At 38.8% G+C, this 14,310-nt stretch overlaps 2 protein-coding genes across 5 annotated transcripts in view; both read right to left on the minus strand.

Moving 5' to 3' along the window:
* LOC140762979 (uncharacterized) overlaps positions 1–922 on the minus strand; it is a 48,789-nt gene extending 47,867 nt beyond the window's left edge. For 2 of the 4 annotated variants that reach the window (XM_073100979.1, XM_073100977.1), the window contains exon 1: positions 489–918. In XM_073100979.1, coding sequence (XP_072957080.1) covers positions 489–761 — 273 coding nt within the window. In that variant the 5' untranslated portion in view covers positions 762–918. Of the gene's footprint in view, positions 1–488 lie in introns of all 4 variants that reach the window. The other 2 variants (XM_073100980.1, XM_073100976.1) reach the window with 2 other exon arrangements.
* Positions 923–9,857: 8,935 nt separating this feature from the next.
* Positions 9,858–10,582, minus strand: LOC140762186 (uncharacterized). The gene is made up of 2 exons (XM_073099818.1): positions 10,500–10,582; positions 9,858–10,215 (listed from the first exon to the last, which is right to left on the minus strand). Exons 1-2 carry the CDS (start codon positions 10,580–10,582, stop codon positions 9,858–9,860), a joined length of 441 nt encoding a protein of 146 aa, XP_072955919.1.
* Positions 10,583–14,310: the final 3,728 nt, after the last annotated feature.

Consider the following 14,310-nt stretch of genomic DNA (forward strand, 5'->3'; position numbering starts at 1 on the left):
TATAAGAGTGTTACCTGATCAATGTTTGCCCCTCTACAGACAATTTGTCTTTATTTTAGAGAAAAGAAAGAGAGGAAGTCGAGGTAAAATGATAATTTCACATTTTCTGTTAAAACTTGAGATGTTTTCTATAGTTTAGGGAGTCAATATATACCAAAATAAAAATGATAAAGAGGGTGCATGCGGAAATGGGTAAAAGTTCAAGGGTCTTAGTGTAATTATCCCTAAATCAAAGTATCGTTTCCCCCTTGGAAATAAACTAAGACTATCTACCTGTTCATAATTATAGAAAGCAATAAACTCCAAGAAATACTACATTGTTTCCTTTACATTTCTACAATTTGTTATATATTAATCAATGAGACGCCACTAATTTAAAAGAGGTTAGCAGACGAACAAACTTAAAATAACTTACAAGAGAGACACTTACAATTCTAACTAAAAACATTAGAAACAACCGATCGAACAAGAGAAAGCCAAAAAATCACCTGATTGAGAGCTGAGTCGACATCGAACCTCGTGAGATCGAGCTTATCGGAGATGGAATCGGCGCCATCAACGACCGCATCGGAGACGACATCGCCCTGCAGGGTTTTTAGAGGAGCCCAGGGCAAGTCCCAGAGATCGGAGTCGACGTAGCTCTGGTACTCCTCTTCCGGCAACGGCGGCGGAGGGGCCTGCCGGACGACGAGGAACTCGTCGGCGGCAGAGCCGGAGGAGGCGGAGTTCTTGATGACCGCCGCGAGCCTGTACGTCGCCATGGCGTGGGCAGTGGAGAATGGGAAAAGAGAGGTTTTGGCAATTCGCAGGAAGAGGTGGAGGTCGTTTCCACCGTAGATAGTGATACGTTGAAATAATCAACTTTGGCAGCCGATCGCCTACCGCTTTGAAGGCAAGAATTCGTAGAGTCAGGGTTATCACAAGTTTAACGGCATTTACGGCGACTCAACTACTGCTCATCTAATTACATAAATTTAGGAAGTTGGGAGGGACCCACTTATAACCTAGGATATCACAAGTTTAACTCCACCACTAAGCAAATTAATTATTGTGGGCAAATTGTTTAGTTATTGGGATGGCTTAAGCCGCTTAGTTTAATGGGTCAATTATTTGTTGGCACGGAGGAGCAACTTGTGGTAGTGCAACTAAGAGCAATGGGTTGGCAACACAACAATATGGAGTGCAGACTAGATGGGCTTTATTTGGAGTGTAGACTAAGAGCAATGAGTTGACAGCACAACAACGATGTGATTTAGTATGTTTTCTAGAGCTTGTTAGAGCCTAAGTATTTTTATATCTATGAAAAGATTGGCCCTTTTGTCTAGCTGCCCATATTCGGCCTTCAAACTATTGAATTGTTGGTGGCATCTTGGCTTAGTAGCTCAACTTGTTTTGTTCAATAGCTCAGTGGTAGGAGCAGCTCGATAGTATAATGACTTCGAGCGATACCTCAATGGCGTAGCTATGAGCAATAGCATGGTAATACAATGATTTTGAGTTTAAACTATATGACTTTATATGTTGGCCACAAATTTAGTAAAACTTAAGTGCTTTTGTACCAAAGAAGAGTTGGTCTTTTGTCCAACTCATATCTAGCGTTTAAATTCTACAATGATAGAGAAATAAAAAACTACTACTCTATTGGTAATTTCATGTATTTGACATGAATTTTTTATTAACTTTGAGCTAAGTTTTAAGTGGGTCCCACACATTATTAATAATAGTTTAATAGTGGAATTAATTTAGCTCAAAGAGTACTTTATTGTCATATATTCACTTAGTCAAATCTATGAACAGAAGTGAATGAAAATTGGCTCTAAAGTGGGTATCATGGCAATGAAAAATAAAGAAAAATGAGTTTAGTGCCATATTGGATATTTGAGAAATGTTACTATGGTATATAAATAACAAACTTCTTGTGGGCTTTGGGCCCCAAAAGTGGTACTTATTTTATGGGTAAAGGTTACTATGCAACTTAACTCACACGCGCATCGCTCGGCTCGGTTTGGTTCGCACGCACGGGTGCGACGTCCACTGTTTAGAATTTTATATTTTGTAATCTATAAGTTTATTTAATTTATTTATTTTCATCGGATTTTTTGTGACTCTTTGGAATCAGACCAATTCTTTGGTTGTTACTTTGATTCCAATCAGTGTTCTTTTCTTCTGATCGAATTTTTATTTTTCTTTCATTCTTTTAGATGGCTGAAATAGTAAATAGTACTATTTTTCCTATCACTGCTCCTTCAATACCTACAGTTCATGGAGAAAAGCCTGAGAAGTTCTGTAGTGCATAATTTAAGAAATGACAACAGAAAATACTCTTTTATCTGACCACCTTAAATTTGGCTAAATTCTTACATGAAGATGTGCCTGAACTTCGAAAGGAGAAAACTGATAGGCAAGTAGTTGCTGTAGTGGGTGTGTGGAAGCATGTCGACTTCCTTTGCCGAAACTATATCCTTAATGGACTGGACAACTCGTTGTATAACGTGTATAGTTCAGTAAAAATGTCTAAGAAATTATGGGAATCTTTAGACAAAAAGTACAAGACAGAAGATACCCGTGCAAAGAAATTTATAGTCAGTAAATTTCTTGAATACAAGATGGTTGACACTAAACCAGTGATTAACCAGGTTCAAGATCTTCAAGTGATAATTCATGAGGTTCATGCTGAAGGGATGGTGATTAATGAATTATTCCAAGTGGCGGCTATTATAGAAAAACTGTCACCGTCTTGGAGGGATTTCAAAAATTACCTAAAACACAAGCGCAAGGAAATGACACTTGAAGAACTTATTGTCAGATTAAGAATTGAAGAAGACAATCGTACTACTGAAAAGAAAATTGGAAGCCAGTACGTGTCAAAGGCAAATGTTGTGGAGTCCACAAAGGACAAGAAAAGAAAGCATACCAACGAAGGCTCTAAAAATGGCAATGCAAAGAAGTTTAAGGGCAAATGTTACGTCTGTGACAAGCAAGGGCATCGTGCTCAGGATTGTCGTTTGTGAAAAAAGAAAGAGAACTCAAAGGAGAACTCTGAAAAAAAGAAGCCATAAGCCAATATAACTGAAGTGGAAAATCTTCGTTCTGATGTCGATGACATACACCTCTCCTCTGTTGTCTCGAAAGTAAACCTGATTGGTGGTAATCCTAGAGAATGGTGGGTAGACACTAGAGCTACTCGACACATTTGTACCAATAGGTGGATGTTTTCATATTATCAAACTACAACAGATGAAAAACTTTATATGGGCAATTCAGCAACTTCCAAGCTGGAAGGAATAGGGAAGGTCATATTAAAACTGACTTCAGGAAAAAAAACTTACTCTTAATGATGTGATGCATGTGCCTGACATTCGAAAGAATCTGGTTTCGGGATCATTATTGAGTAAGAAAAGTTTTAAGTTGATGTTTGAGTCTGATAAGTTTGTACTTATCAAAAATGGCATGTATGTTGAAAGGGGAGGGGCTACTTGTCAAATGGCCTCTTTAAGATGAATATAATGACTGTAACTCCAAGAATAAATAAATAGGAATCTTCTTCTTACTTGCCTGAGTCTTGTGAAATTTGGTATGGTAGATTAGGATATGTTAATTATGGTACATTGCGTAGATTAATTAATCTTAACATGTTGCCTAATTTCCAAATTGATTTAAATAAAAAATGTAAAATATGTGTTGAAGCCAAATTGGCTAAGACTTCGTTTCATTCCATTGAACGAAGTACAAAACCTCTAGAACTTATACATACCGATGTATGTGATTTGAAATTTATTCAAACTAGAGGTGAAAAAAAGTATTTCATTACTTTTATTGACGATTGCACAAGATACTGTTGTGTGCATTTGCTAAGAAGCAAAGATGAGGCATTAGAAATGTTTATACATTTCAAAATTGAGGTTGATAACCAACTTAGCAGAAAGATTAAAATGCTAAAAAATGATAGATGTGGTGAATATGAGTCACCATTTGCACAAATATGTGCAGAAAATATAATTATTCATCAAACAACGGCTCCTTACGCTCCACAGCAAAATGGTATTGCTGAACGTAAAAATAGAACTCTGAAAGAGATGATGAATGCCATATTAATAAGTTCTAGTTTACCCTAGAATTTGTGGGGGGGAGCTTGCAAATGACATTCTCAACCAATTACCCCATAAGAAATTAGATAAAACACCTTATGAGTTATGGAAAGATTGAGAACCTAGCTATAAATTCTTAAGAGTGTGTGGTTGCCTAGCAAAGGTTGCAAATCCAGTTCCTAAAAGAACAAAAATTGGTTCTAAAACTATTGATTGTATATTCATTGGTTATGATCATAACAGTAGTGCATATCGATTCCTGTTTCACAAATCAGATAATTCTAAGGTACACGAGAATACAATAATTGAGTCTAGGAATGCATCATTCTCTGAGAATATATTTCCATATAAATCTATATCAAAAGTAAGTTTTCTCAAAAGAATTTATGAAAATAAGCAGGACCAAGAGTCCATGCAAGAATGAAATGATAATGAACCTAGACGAAGTAAGAGAGCAAGGACTTCTACGTCTTTTGGTCCTAATTTTCTAACATATTTGTTACAAAAAGAACCCCAAAGTTATAAGGAAGTTGAATCCATTTTGCAAAATCATACCTGGGAATTGGTGGATCTTCCACCAGGATGTAAACCTTTGGATTACAAATGGATATTCAAAAGGAAGATGAAAGCAGATAGTTCAATTAACAAATACAAGGCAAGACTTATAGTCAAAAGATATAGACAGACAAAGGGAATAGATTACCTTGATACATATTCACCTGTAACAAGAATAACGTCTATCCGATTAATAATTGCTATTGCGGCATTATATAATCTGGAAATACATCAGATGGATGTGAAAACTGCATTCTTGAATGGCGAATTAAATGAAAAAATTTATATGGAACAACCCGAAGGGTTTGTGGCTCCAGGACAAGAGAGAAATGTGTGCAAATTAGTTAAGTCTCTTTATGGGCTTAAACAAGCACCTAAACAATGGCATGAAAAATTTGACCGAGTTATGATGTCAAATGGTTTTCACATTAATGAATGTGATAAATGCATTTATGTGAAATGCATTTCAAATAATTATGTCATTGTATGTCTTTATATGGATGACATGATAATAACTGGTAGCAATATTAATATCACTAAAATTACCAAGAACATGTTGGCTAACAAGTTCGATATGAAAGATATGGGAGTTGCAGATATGATTCTTGGTATAAAGATCACTAAGGCAACTGAAGGGTATGTTATATCTCAATCACATTATATTGAGAATTTACTCGATAAATTTGATAAAGATAATAACAATATAGCAAGAACACATGTAGATGTGAATCTTCATCTCACAAAGAATACAGGTGAATGTATATCTCAATTAGAATATTCTCGGATAATAGGCAGTTTGATGTACGTCATGAATTGCACTCCTCCGGATATTGCGTACTCCGTGAGTAAACTGAGTAGATATACAAGTAATCCAGGTAGTGATCACTAGAAGGCGATAGTTAGGGTACCCAGATATTTGAGATACACTACTAACTATGGATTGCACTATTCAAAATATCCAGCAGTACTTGAAGGATACAGTGATGAAAACTGGATTTCTGATACAAAAGATACTAAATTCACGAGCGGATATGTCTTTACACTTGGAGGTGCATCTATTTCATGGAAATCTTCTAAATAAACATGTATAGCTAGATCTACTATGGAATCTGAATTCGTAGCATTAGATAAGACTGGAGAAGAAGCAGAATGGCTTCAAAATTTCTTAGAATATATTCCTATATAGCCAAAACCTATGTTTGCAATTTGCATACATTGCGATAGTCAATCGACTAAAGAAAGGACACAGAGTCAGATGTATAACGGTAAGTCATGACATATACGTCTTAGGCATAATACAATGCGACAATTGATATCAAATGATATAATATCCATTGATCCGATAATACTTAATTATGGAACGTTCAAAGCCAAAAGCTACATATCCTAATGCAGTAACTTTTCGTTATACTCTCGATCAAGTCTGCATTTCATATGCATTTTCAGCCAATTTATTCATGTGGGGGATTGTTGGTAATTTCATGTATTTGACATGAATTTTTTATTAACTTTGAGCTAAGTTTTAAGTGGGTCCCACACATTATTAATGATAGTTTAATAGTGGAATTAATTTAGCTCAAAGAGTACTTTATTGTCATATATTCACTTAGTCAAATCCATGAAGAGAAGTGAATGAAAATTGGCTCTAAAGTGGGTATCATGACAATGAAAAATAAAGAAAAGTGAATTTAGTATCATATTTGATATTTGAGAAATGTTACTATGGTATATAAGTAACAAACTTCTTATGGGCTTTGGGCCCCAAAAATGGTACCTATTTTATGGGTAAAGGTTACTATGCAACTTAACTCACACGTGCACGCCGCCTGGCCCGACTCGGCTTGATTTGGTTCGCTCAAGTCCTATTTTAATTTTTTGCCTAATACGGGTTCAAATCTGGTCTGGTTCGGGTTGGTTGGTTGAACCTGCCCGAAGTCGAAGTGGTGTGTCCTTTCGATAAACAGTTAATCAGTCAATTAGTTGGTTGAACCTGACCCGAAATGGTGCATCCCTTCATAGTGTAATTGTTAATTGGTTTCAAACCCGAAATGGTGCATCCATTCGGTGACCATTTGCATCTTTCGTCGAGCCTGTTTAATTCTATAAATAGGCTGTCAGTCTGCATAATTAGATATAGAAATTTGGTTCATTCCATCTATAGTCGAGTCTTAAGTTTGAGTCTGCATTTGAGAGAGAGCACAGCATGGTTCAAGTTCAACAAGGCATTCGAAAGCTGTTTTCTTTTGAGTACAAGGCAGTCGTTGTATCCTGGGAGACCAACATCCACTATTCCAGAATCAATCGGTGGAGGGCGAATTGGTCTTAATGAGATAGTGTCCAACACTAGACTCGACTATTCAGAATTTTATATTCTGTAATATGTAAGTTTATTTAATTTATTTATTTCGATCGAATTTTTGGTGACTCTTTGGAATCAGATTGTTACCGCCAACATACTCATCTAAGGGGCCTTCTCTAAGGGAGCCTACCAAGACGAGGGTAATTCTTTTTGTTGTATCTAAATTTAAATTTTGTATAGGAATTATTTTTTGAGTCTCGGTGTAGTTTGGTTACTATTACTATGTGAAACGGGGTTTCTGAAAAGGTGTAAATATATCTGTCATGAAATATTTTAATTTAATTTCAAGACGATAATAGACGCATAGAAGTTGCAATTACAAAATAAGAATTCATTATTTGATATATATATATATATATATATATATATCATATTATTTGTAATATTAGATATGCTGAGCAATAGATGTGTAGTAGCAATCAACAAGTTTGGTATAGTTGGTCTTTTGGTTGAGTTCCTAGTAGATAGGTTGGTCCTGCGGTAAAACAGTTTGGATACAGATTGAATAATACTCAATTCACATCAGGATCCATATTTTTACTTTGAATATGAATTCAAATATGAATTTTGGATGGATAGCTAAATTCAAAATCGTACCCTAACTAAACAGATATAGATAATTTTTGGATACAGACCAGGATATGAATATGAGCCAAATATGAATTGAACCATAATCGGATACGAATACAAACTGGATATGAATAGAATCTTAATTGAATGCGAATATAAAATAAATTTTTAATTAGCATCTATACATAAAGAGGAAAAATTGAAAAATCAACTAATTAATTCACTGTAGAAACATAAGATGCATACATATAAATTTAGTGTTAGATATAAATTATGTCATCTAAACATGGTTATGTATGTACATATCAAATATTATTTATCTTTCAAATGATATGAAACATAAGATCCTGACCAATAAAATCTTAATCTAGAAACCTAAATATGCCTACATAAAATTGAAATACACTGAATAATCTTTTAGATGCCAAGACAATTTCCTCAAAATAAATGGACGTCAATTACAACAAGTATTGAAGTACACAAATGCACATGTTTTGCTTCGTAATATTTTTATAGCGAACATGATCAAGAGAAATGCTTGTACATGACTGTGACCTGTAATACTTAAATAGAACGGGCATGCTCTTTTTTATCCTTTTGAAGTGGATGTAACCCTCCCCTCGCGAACCTTGCCTAATGGAGTGTCCGTCGACGTTCTCAATGCTGGGGGAGTTGGTCTTATGATCTTTATCTTTCGGCCAATACATAGTTAACCGGCTCAAAAATCTCCTCAAGTGTTGGGGGATCCCGTGTGTGCTTCTAGACTTCAAAATCAATCTATATCTGTGTAAGATCCGATTCTCTATCCGAATATTATCGATATCTTGATACGACTCGATCGGATTAGATCCACTCGCGACATTAGATTTATTGGGATGAGCCTATTTATTTTGTTTGTGTTTGCTTAAGAGAATAAGGCCTTTTGCTAGGAGGGCGTTCGAACGTCATGGACCCGCGTTCGAATGGGGCCGTTCGAATGTCTGCACATGTTCGTAACTACAGAAAATGTAAATTGCGCATTCGAACACAATCGAGAGCGTTTGAACGCACCGCGGCGAAAATTGTTAGTTAGATAGGTTTTAACTTAGTTATTGGTTTATTAGGATATGTGAAAGTTGTTTATTTAATTAATGAGTCTCTAGGATGAGCCTTTATAAATATATGGAGGAAACCTTAATTGGAGAATGATCTTGGATAATTGAATTGGCTTTGACCTTTATCTCTCTCTCAAATTGTCTCTAGCTATTGGTACCCTCTCCCACCTCCCTTCTTCCACCACCTAAGTATTTGGTCGGCCTCTTCCAGCTTCTAATCCCCCTCTTCTATAACAACTTCTCCCTCTTCACACCAAAAACTAAACATAACATCTATCTAGTTATTGATGGTCTATCAAGCTAGAATATAATTGACCTTCGACCACTATTTTGAAGATATCTTAAGATGTAACTATCTTAATCTTGTGATCTTGGATTCGCTGGAAAGCTCTCCAAGAGCAACAACATATTCAAAATTCAGAAAGATCTGTCGGTTAGATTGTTCGCAGATCCCTTCAAAAGTGATGAGCTTTATCGAATCCAGAACCATTGCGGATCGGATCAGACCAGTTCGTAACATATCTATTCAATTAGAATATAATTTTAAAGTGCGTTATTTATTCAATATCCGTATCCAAATCCAAAATATAAATTCCGATGTGAGTTCAGCACGACCCAATGAACTACCTCCGGCGAATATGACATAATTTACTAAAAAAATTTCATAAGAGAAATTCTTTTGCGCTTAGCGGAACTCTACGCAAGCAACCTCCTTCCAATGGCGGTTGCCTTCCTTTTCTAATTATTTTCTCAGAACCGAATTCAACTCTACAATTCTAATTAGTGTAAATTAAACAAACAAACTAGGGAATTTAACACGAGGTTAAAGCGATGTGGTTACTGTGGTAGGCTAAGGCTGTGTCAGGCGTAGCAGCATTTTTTTATTTTTTTTTGAATGAAGAGCTTATATTAGCTATGAGTTACTCCATTACCAGCTACACTAGCAGCAGAGTCAGCAGTCAAAATTTTACATAGATCATAGGGGAAAGGCCCATGTGACCCAATCTGATACAATCCCGTCCCTCTCTTTCCTTGGCTTGCAGCCCAATCTGCAGCCATATTACATTCTCTCCCAATATGCTAAACATTAAATTTACTAAAGTTTGTTAACAACACCCTGCATTCACCCACCAGATTCTTGAGTCTCCAGGGAATATTCATCTCTTTATTGATGATCTTGAAAGCCTCCATCTAGTCAGTTTCTAATATAATATTGGACCCCCTCGAAGCCAGCTGAAGGCCCAGCCGTATCGCCCAAACTTCCGCTAGTAAAGCCGACTCATTGGGACACAGCTCCCAGGCAATTACACTAGCTTTGCCTTGATCGTCTCGGATGACCACCCCTGCCCCACCTTGATACTCTTCCATGGAGAAGGCTCCATCAGTGTTGATCTTAAGCCAACCAATATCTGGCGGTTCCCATTTCTTACTGCTCTTGGGCTTGCTTTGAATTCCTTTGCACAGCTTGATGTATTCTTTGGCAAGCTGGATTGCCCTAGCTGTTATCACCATAGGTCCAACTTTCTCTCCTCGAAATACCTTGTTGTTCCTATGTTTCCATATGCACCATAGGGTCGTAGCAATCAAACACATGATGTCAAGGTTCTTTTTTAGCTCCTCGTGCACCTCCTCAGTAAGCCAGTCCTAACCCGAGAAGAAAATCATCCTCGGGTGGAGCTGTCTCATCTCCTCCCACATAGCCATGGCAAAGCGACACATGAAGAGAAGGTGATCGACTAGCTCACCATGCAGGCCGCAAAGGATGCACCTGTCATCCGCTACCAACCGTAATGCATGCAGATAGGACATCGTCAGCAGTCTGTTTCTACAAACCTTCCAGCATAAGGTTTTGATGCGTGGCACCACTGGCAATCCCTAGAGACTTCTCCAGCTAATCCATCGTTTAGTTGAGACATCATTAAGAAAGTTGTAAATAGATTTGACTTTCGGTTCTCCTAAAGGATGCATGCACCAAATCCAGTCATCTTACAAACCTACCCTTTCCCCCTACATAACATCAATCTGGAAGGCCAAGTCTTCCCCTCCTTCCTCGATAATTCTCTGCCGCGTCCAGACATCCTTATCCATTAGGTTTGCAACCAAAAGGTTTTCATCCAACAATGCTGGTCCCATGACTCTTGGTTGTCTACACCATGGCACAGCAGCCAGCCAAGGGGCAGTCGTAGCTCTGGTACCTCTATTGTTGCCTATCAATTTCCTGCAGCCACCCTTGATCTTGTCCATTGCATGGTTTAATGCCCGCCAGACCCACGACGATGCTGGAGCCACCTTGGTTGCCCAAGGGTCCAGCTCACCATATTTGGTCCTCACAATGTTAACCCAAGGTATATTCTCCTGATGAAGTACTTTGAAAGCTAGCTTGCCCCAAAGAGCTGCCCTAACAAACTTTAATCTTTGCACCGCCAACCCTCCATCCTCCTTATTCCGAGTCACCGCATCCCAACTTATGAGATGCATTCCTCAACGATGACTAGTTCCCCACAGGAAGGATCTAGCAGTTCACTCAATCTTCTCCAACACAGTGTCCGACACCCACGTACTCCCAAGCCAATATGTTGGTATTGCCAATAGCGTGGCGTTCACCAGCGTTAACCTTCCAGCCATCGAGAGAAGACCTTTCTTCCATCCAACCAATTTTTTCTCCATTCGCTCGATCAAGCCTTAGTGTTCCGAAGCTTTAATATGACCACCGGAGATACGGATGCCCAGATAAGTGAAAGGAAGACTAGCTTTTCTTATTCCGAGCCCATCTGCAATTTGGTCTGTCGTACTTATGTTAAGCCACCCTGGGAGAAAAGGCTCTGATTTGGTAGTGTTGACGCATTGGTTCGTCAGCTGCGAGTAAATTCTAAGACAGCCAAGAACACAACGCACGTTTCTCATGTTCGCCTGAGTAGTAATAAGAAGGTCATCTGCGTAAAGTAAATGCAAAAGCTTCATGTCTCCGATCTGGAATCCAGTTAGTTCTCCATCACTGACCTTGGCATTGAGAGTACTCATAAGGAGTTGGGACACCAGGATAAATAAGTACGGAGATAGTGGGTCACCCTGACGGAGGCCGCTATGGGGGGTGATCCACCCAGACGGGAAGCTGTTGATGAGCACCGTGAAAATCGGCAATGCGATACAAGCATAGATCCATCGTAGCCAGAGCAGAGGAAAGCCCATCCGCTCCAAAGTTCCAATCACCGCGGCTAGCTCACCTTGTCGTACGCCTTCTCTATATCCATCTTAATCATCATGATGGGATCAATGTGTCTATCATGCATCATACTATGAGATAACTCCTGAGCCGCTAATGTATTATCATAGATGGAGCGGCCAGCGACGAAAGCTGCCTGTTTTGGGCCAACGAGCTTCGGCAATAACCCTTTCAAGCGGCTAACATGTATTTTAGCAATTACCTTGTAAGCAACGTTGCATAGGGCTATTGGTCAGAAGTCCTATACGCGAGTAGGGCAATCCTTCTTAGGTATCAGGGTGAGGTACGTCCTACCCCAACTTCTTGATAGTTTGGCTGTACTTAAAAAATAATGAACCGCCTCGCAAAAACTCTCCCCCAGGATGTGCTATAGCCTAATGTATACCTCAGCCTGAATCCCATCCGGGCCAGGAGTTTTTCCCCTTGGCATGCTCCAGAGGGCGCTCTTGATCTCTTCATTTGTTACTGGCATGGTCAGCATCTCCACTTCCACCACTGAGATAGTTGGTACTTTAGGCCAGCACTCGTCTTGTAGAGATTGTTCCACATCAAGCCCCCAGAGTTGTGAGTAAAAGTCTACAAAGGCTGCCAAGGTCTCCTCCTCAGTTTGGGTCAAGCTCCCGTCCTCCCTCTAAACAGCAGAGATGTGGTTGTGTCACTAGCGCATTGAGGCAGTGATCTGAAAGAAATGGGTATTTCTATCACCTTCACGGACCCACTTCAGGCAAATTCTCTCTCCACTTTATATTCAGCTGGCGGCTGAAGGCGACCGTCCTATTGTATTGGCTGCGAATGTTACTCTACCCCGATTCATCTAGTTGGCTAGATGCATCCAGGTCCTCCAACCTCTTGATTTCATTGGTGACTGTTTGAAGTTGAGAGTCTAGATTCCCAATAGAGGTTCGAGTCCAGCTACGAAGCTTCTGGTGCATGAGTTTGATCCGATGCATAAAGGCATGCAACGGGTTACCATTTGCTCCTCTAGCCCACACGTCCATGACCACACTCTCACAGCCCTCGTGCTCAAGCCAATAGAGTTCAAATTTAGACGACCGAGATTTCTGACACGAGATCTCCGACATGAAAAGGAGTAAGGGGGCATGGTCTAAGGCCGTCCTATCCAAGTGCATCACTTTACTGCAAGGATATTGGGTAAGCCACAGGGAGTTGGCAAAGGCCCTATCTAGCCTCATCCAGATACAATGTTGCCCCTGTTGGTTCATGTTGTTACACCACGTGAATGGGGTTCCATCATAACCTAGATCACAAGGACCGGTCTTGTCCACAAAGGCCTTGAAGGCTTTGCATTTTGGCCCCAACACTATAGGACGAGAACTTCTTTTTTCATTAGTGGAGAGGTAAGCATTGAAATCTCCGATGATTACCCTTGGGGCCTTGATGCTTAGGACATTGGTCAATTCCTCCCATAATTCTTTCTACTCACTTAGCTGGTTACTAGCATACATAAGGTTGACTCGTCGTTGTTGGAGATCACCAAGTGAGCCGCAAATCTTGATGACGCTATCACGTCCACCCATCCAACCTCTTTTTTCCATAACACTGTAATACCACCAGATCTTCCTTCAACTGGCACAGCAAAAAATTTCTAACATCTCCCTAACGCTTTGGCCACCCCATCTGCAGTGTCCCAGCTTGCATGAGATTTAAGTAGAATTAGAAAACCCAATTTGTGTTCTCGGTTCAAGTCCCAACATCTATCTTGAACTTCTTTCTTCCGAGCTCCACGGCAATTCCAAATTATTCCTTTGATCATTAAGACGTGATTAAAGACAACAGAGCACAGCTCATTGTGTTCTACCTCAATTCACAACTTCAAATCTCACTTGAAGCTGCCATTGATCTGCTATAGTCACCATAGCTTCAAATCTCACGTTCATCTACTTCCTCTGTATCAAAAACCTAATGCATGCACCAATGCTTCACCACTCCACAGCAGCGTCAGTTGTCAGAAGCAAAAGATTAAGCTCGCCGATCCTCTCGACTTAGTATTAACAGTTTTGGGCTTTTCAATCTAGTCCTAATAAAGTAAAGTTAAAAAAATAAAAAATTGTCAGCGTCCTAAAACTATAGACATAGATTATGCAGAAAGTACATCTTCAAATTTACTAAGTTATACATCCGAAGCATTATTTATATAAATTATACATAAAAATATATGCTTTTATTTTACTACTGTACGTATTTAAAAATACGCTTCTAAAGGGTAAATGAGTAAATTGCTCTTCGACTCATAACTGCCAATACCATATTTACGAGGCTTTTTCGTACAAATCACCGCTATCGTAACACCCTACACATGTTTTCAAACTTGCATGAGTTTATACCGATTTAAATTATTATAATATTTGGTTTGAAAACATTTAAAGTAGGGCCATAATGCCGCAAACCCACTTTATAAAT

This window comes from Typha angustifolia, chromosome 7 (assembly GCF_048772165.1).
Source record: "Typha angustifolia cultivar Huaian chromosome 7, ASM4877216v1, whole genome shotgun sequence".
In the NCBI taxonomy this organism is placed as follows: Eukaryota; Viridiplantae; Streptophyta; class Magnoliopsida; order Poales; family Typhaceae; genus Typha; species Typha angustifolia.

Excerpts from the sequence above, each read along its gene's own strand:
- LOC140762186 (XM_073099818.1), bottom strand. The coding sequence starts at position 10,582 with ATGTCTCAACTAAACGATGGATTAGCTGGAGAAGTCTCTAGGGATTGC. Across the intron at positions 10,216-10,499 it reads TCAAAACCTTATGCTGGAAG|GAACAACAAGGTATTTCGAG; the intron begins GTTTGTAGAAAC and ends ATGGAAACATAG.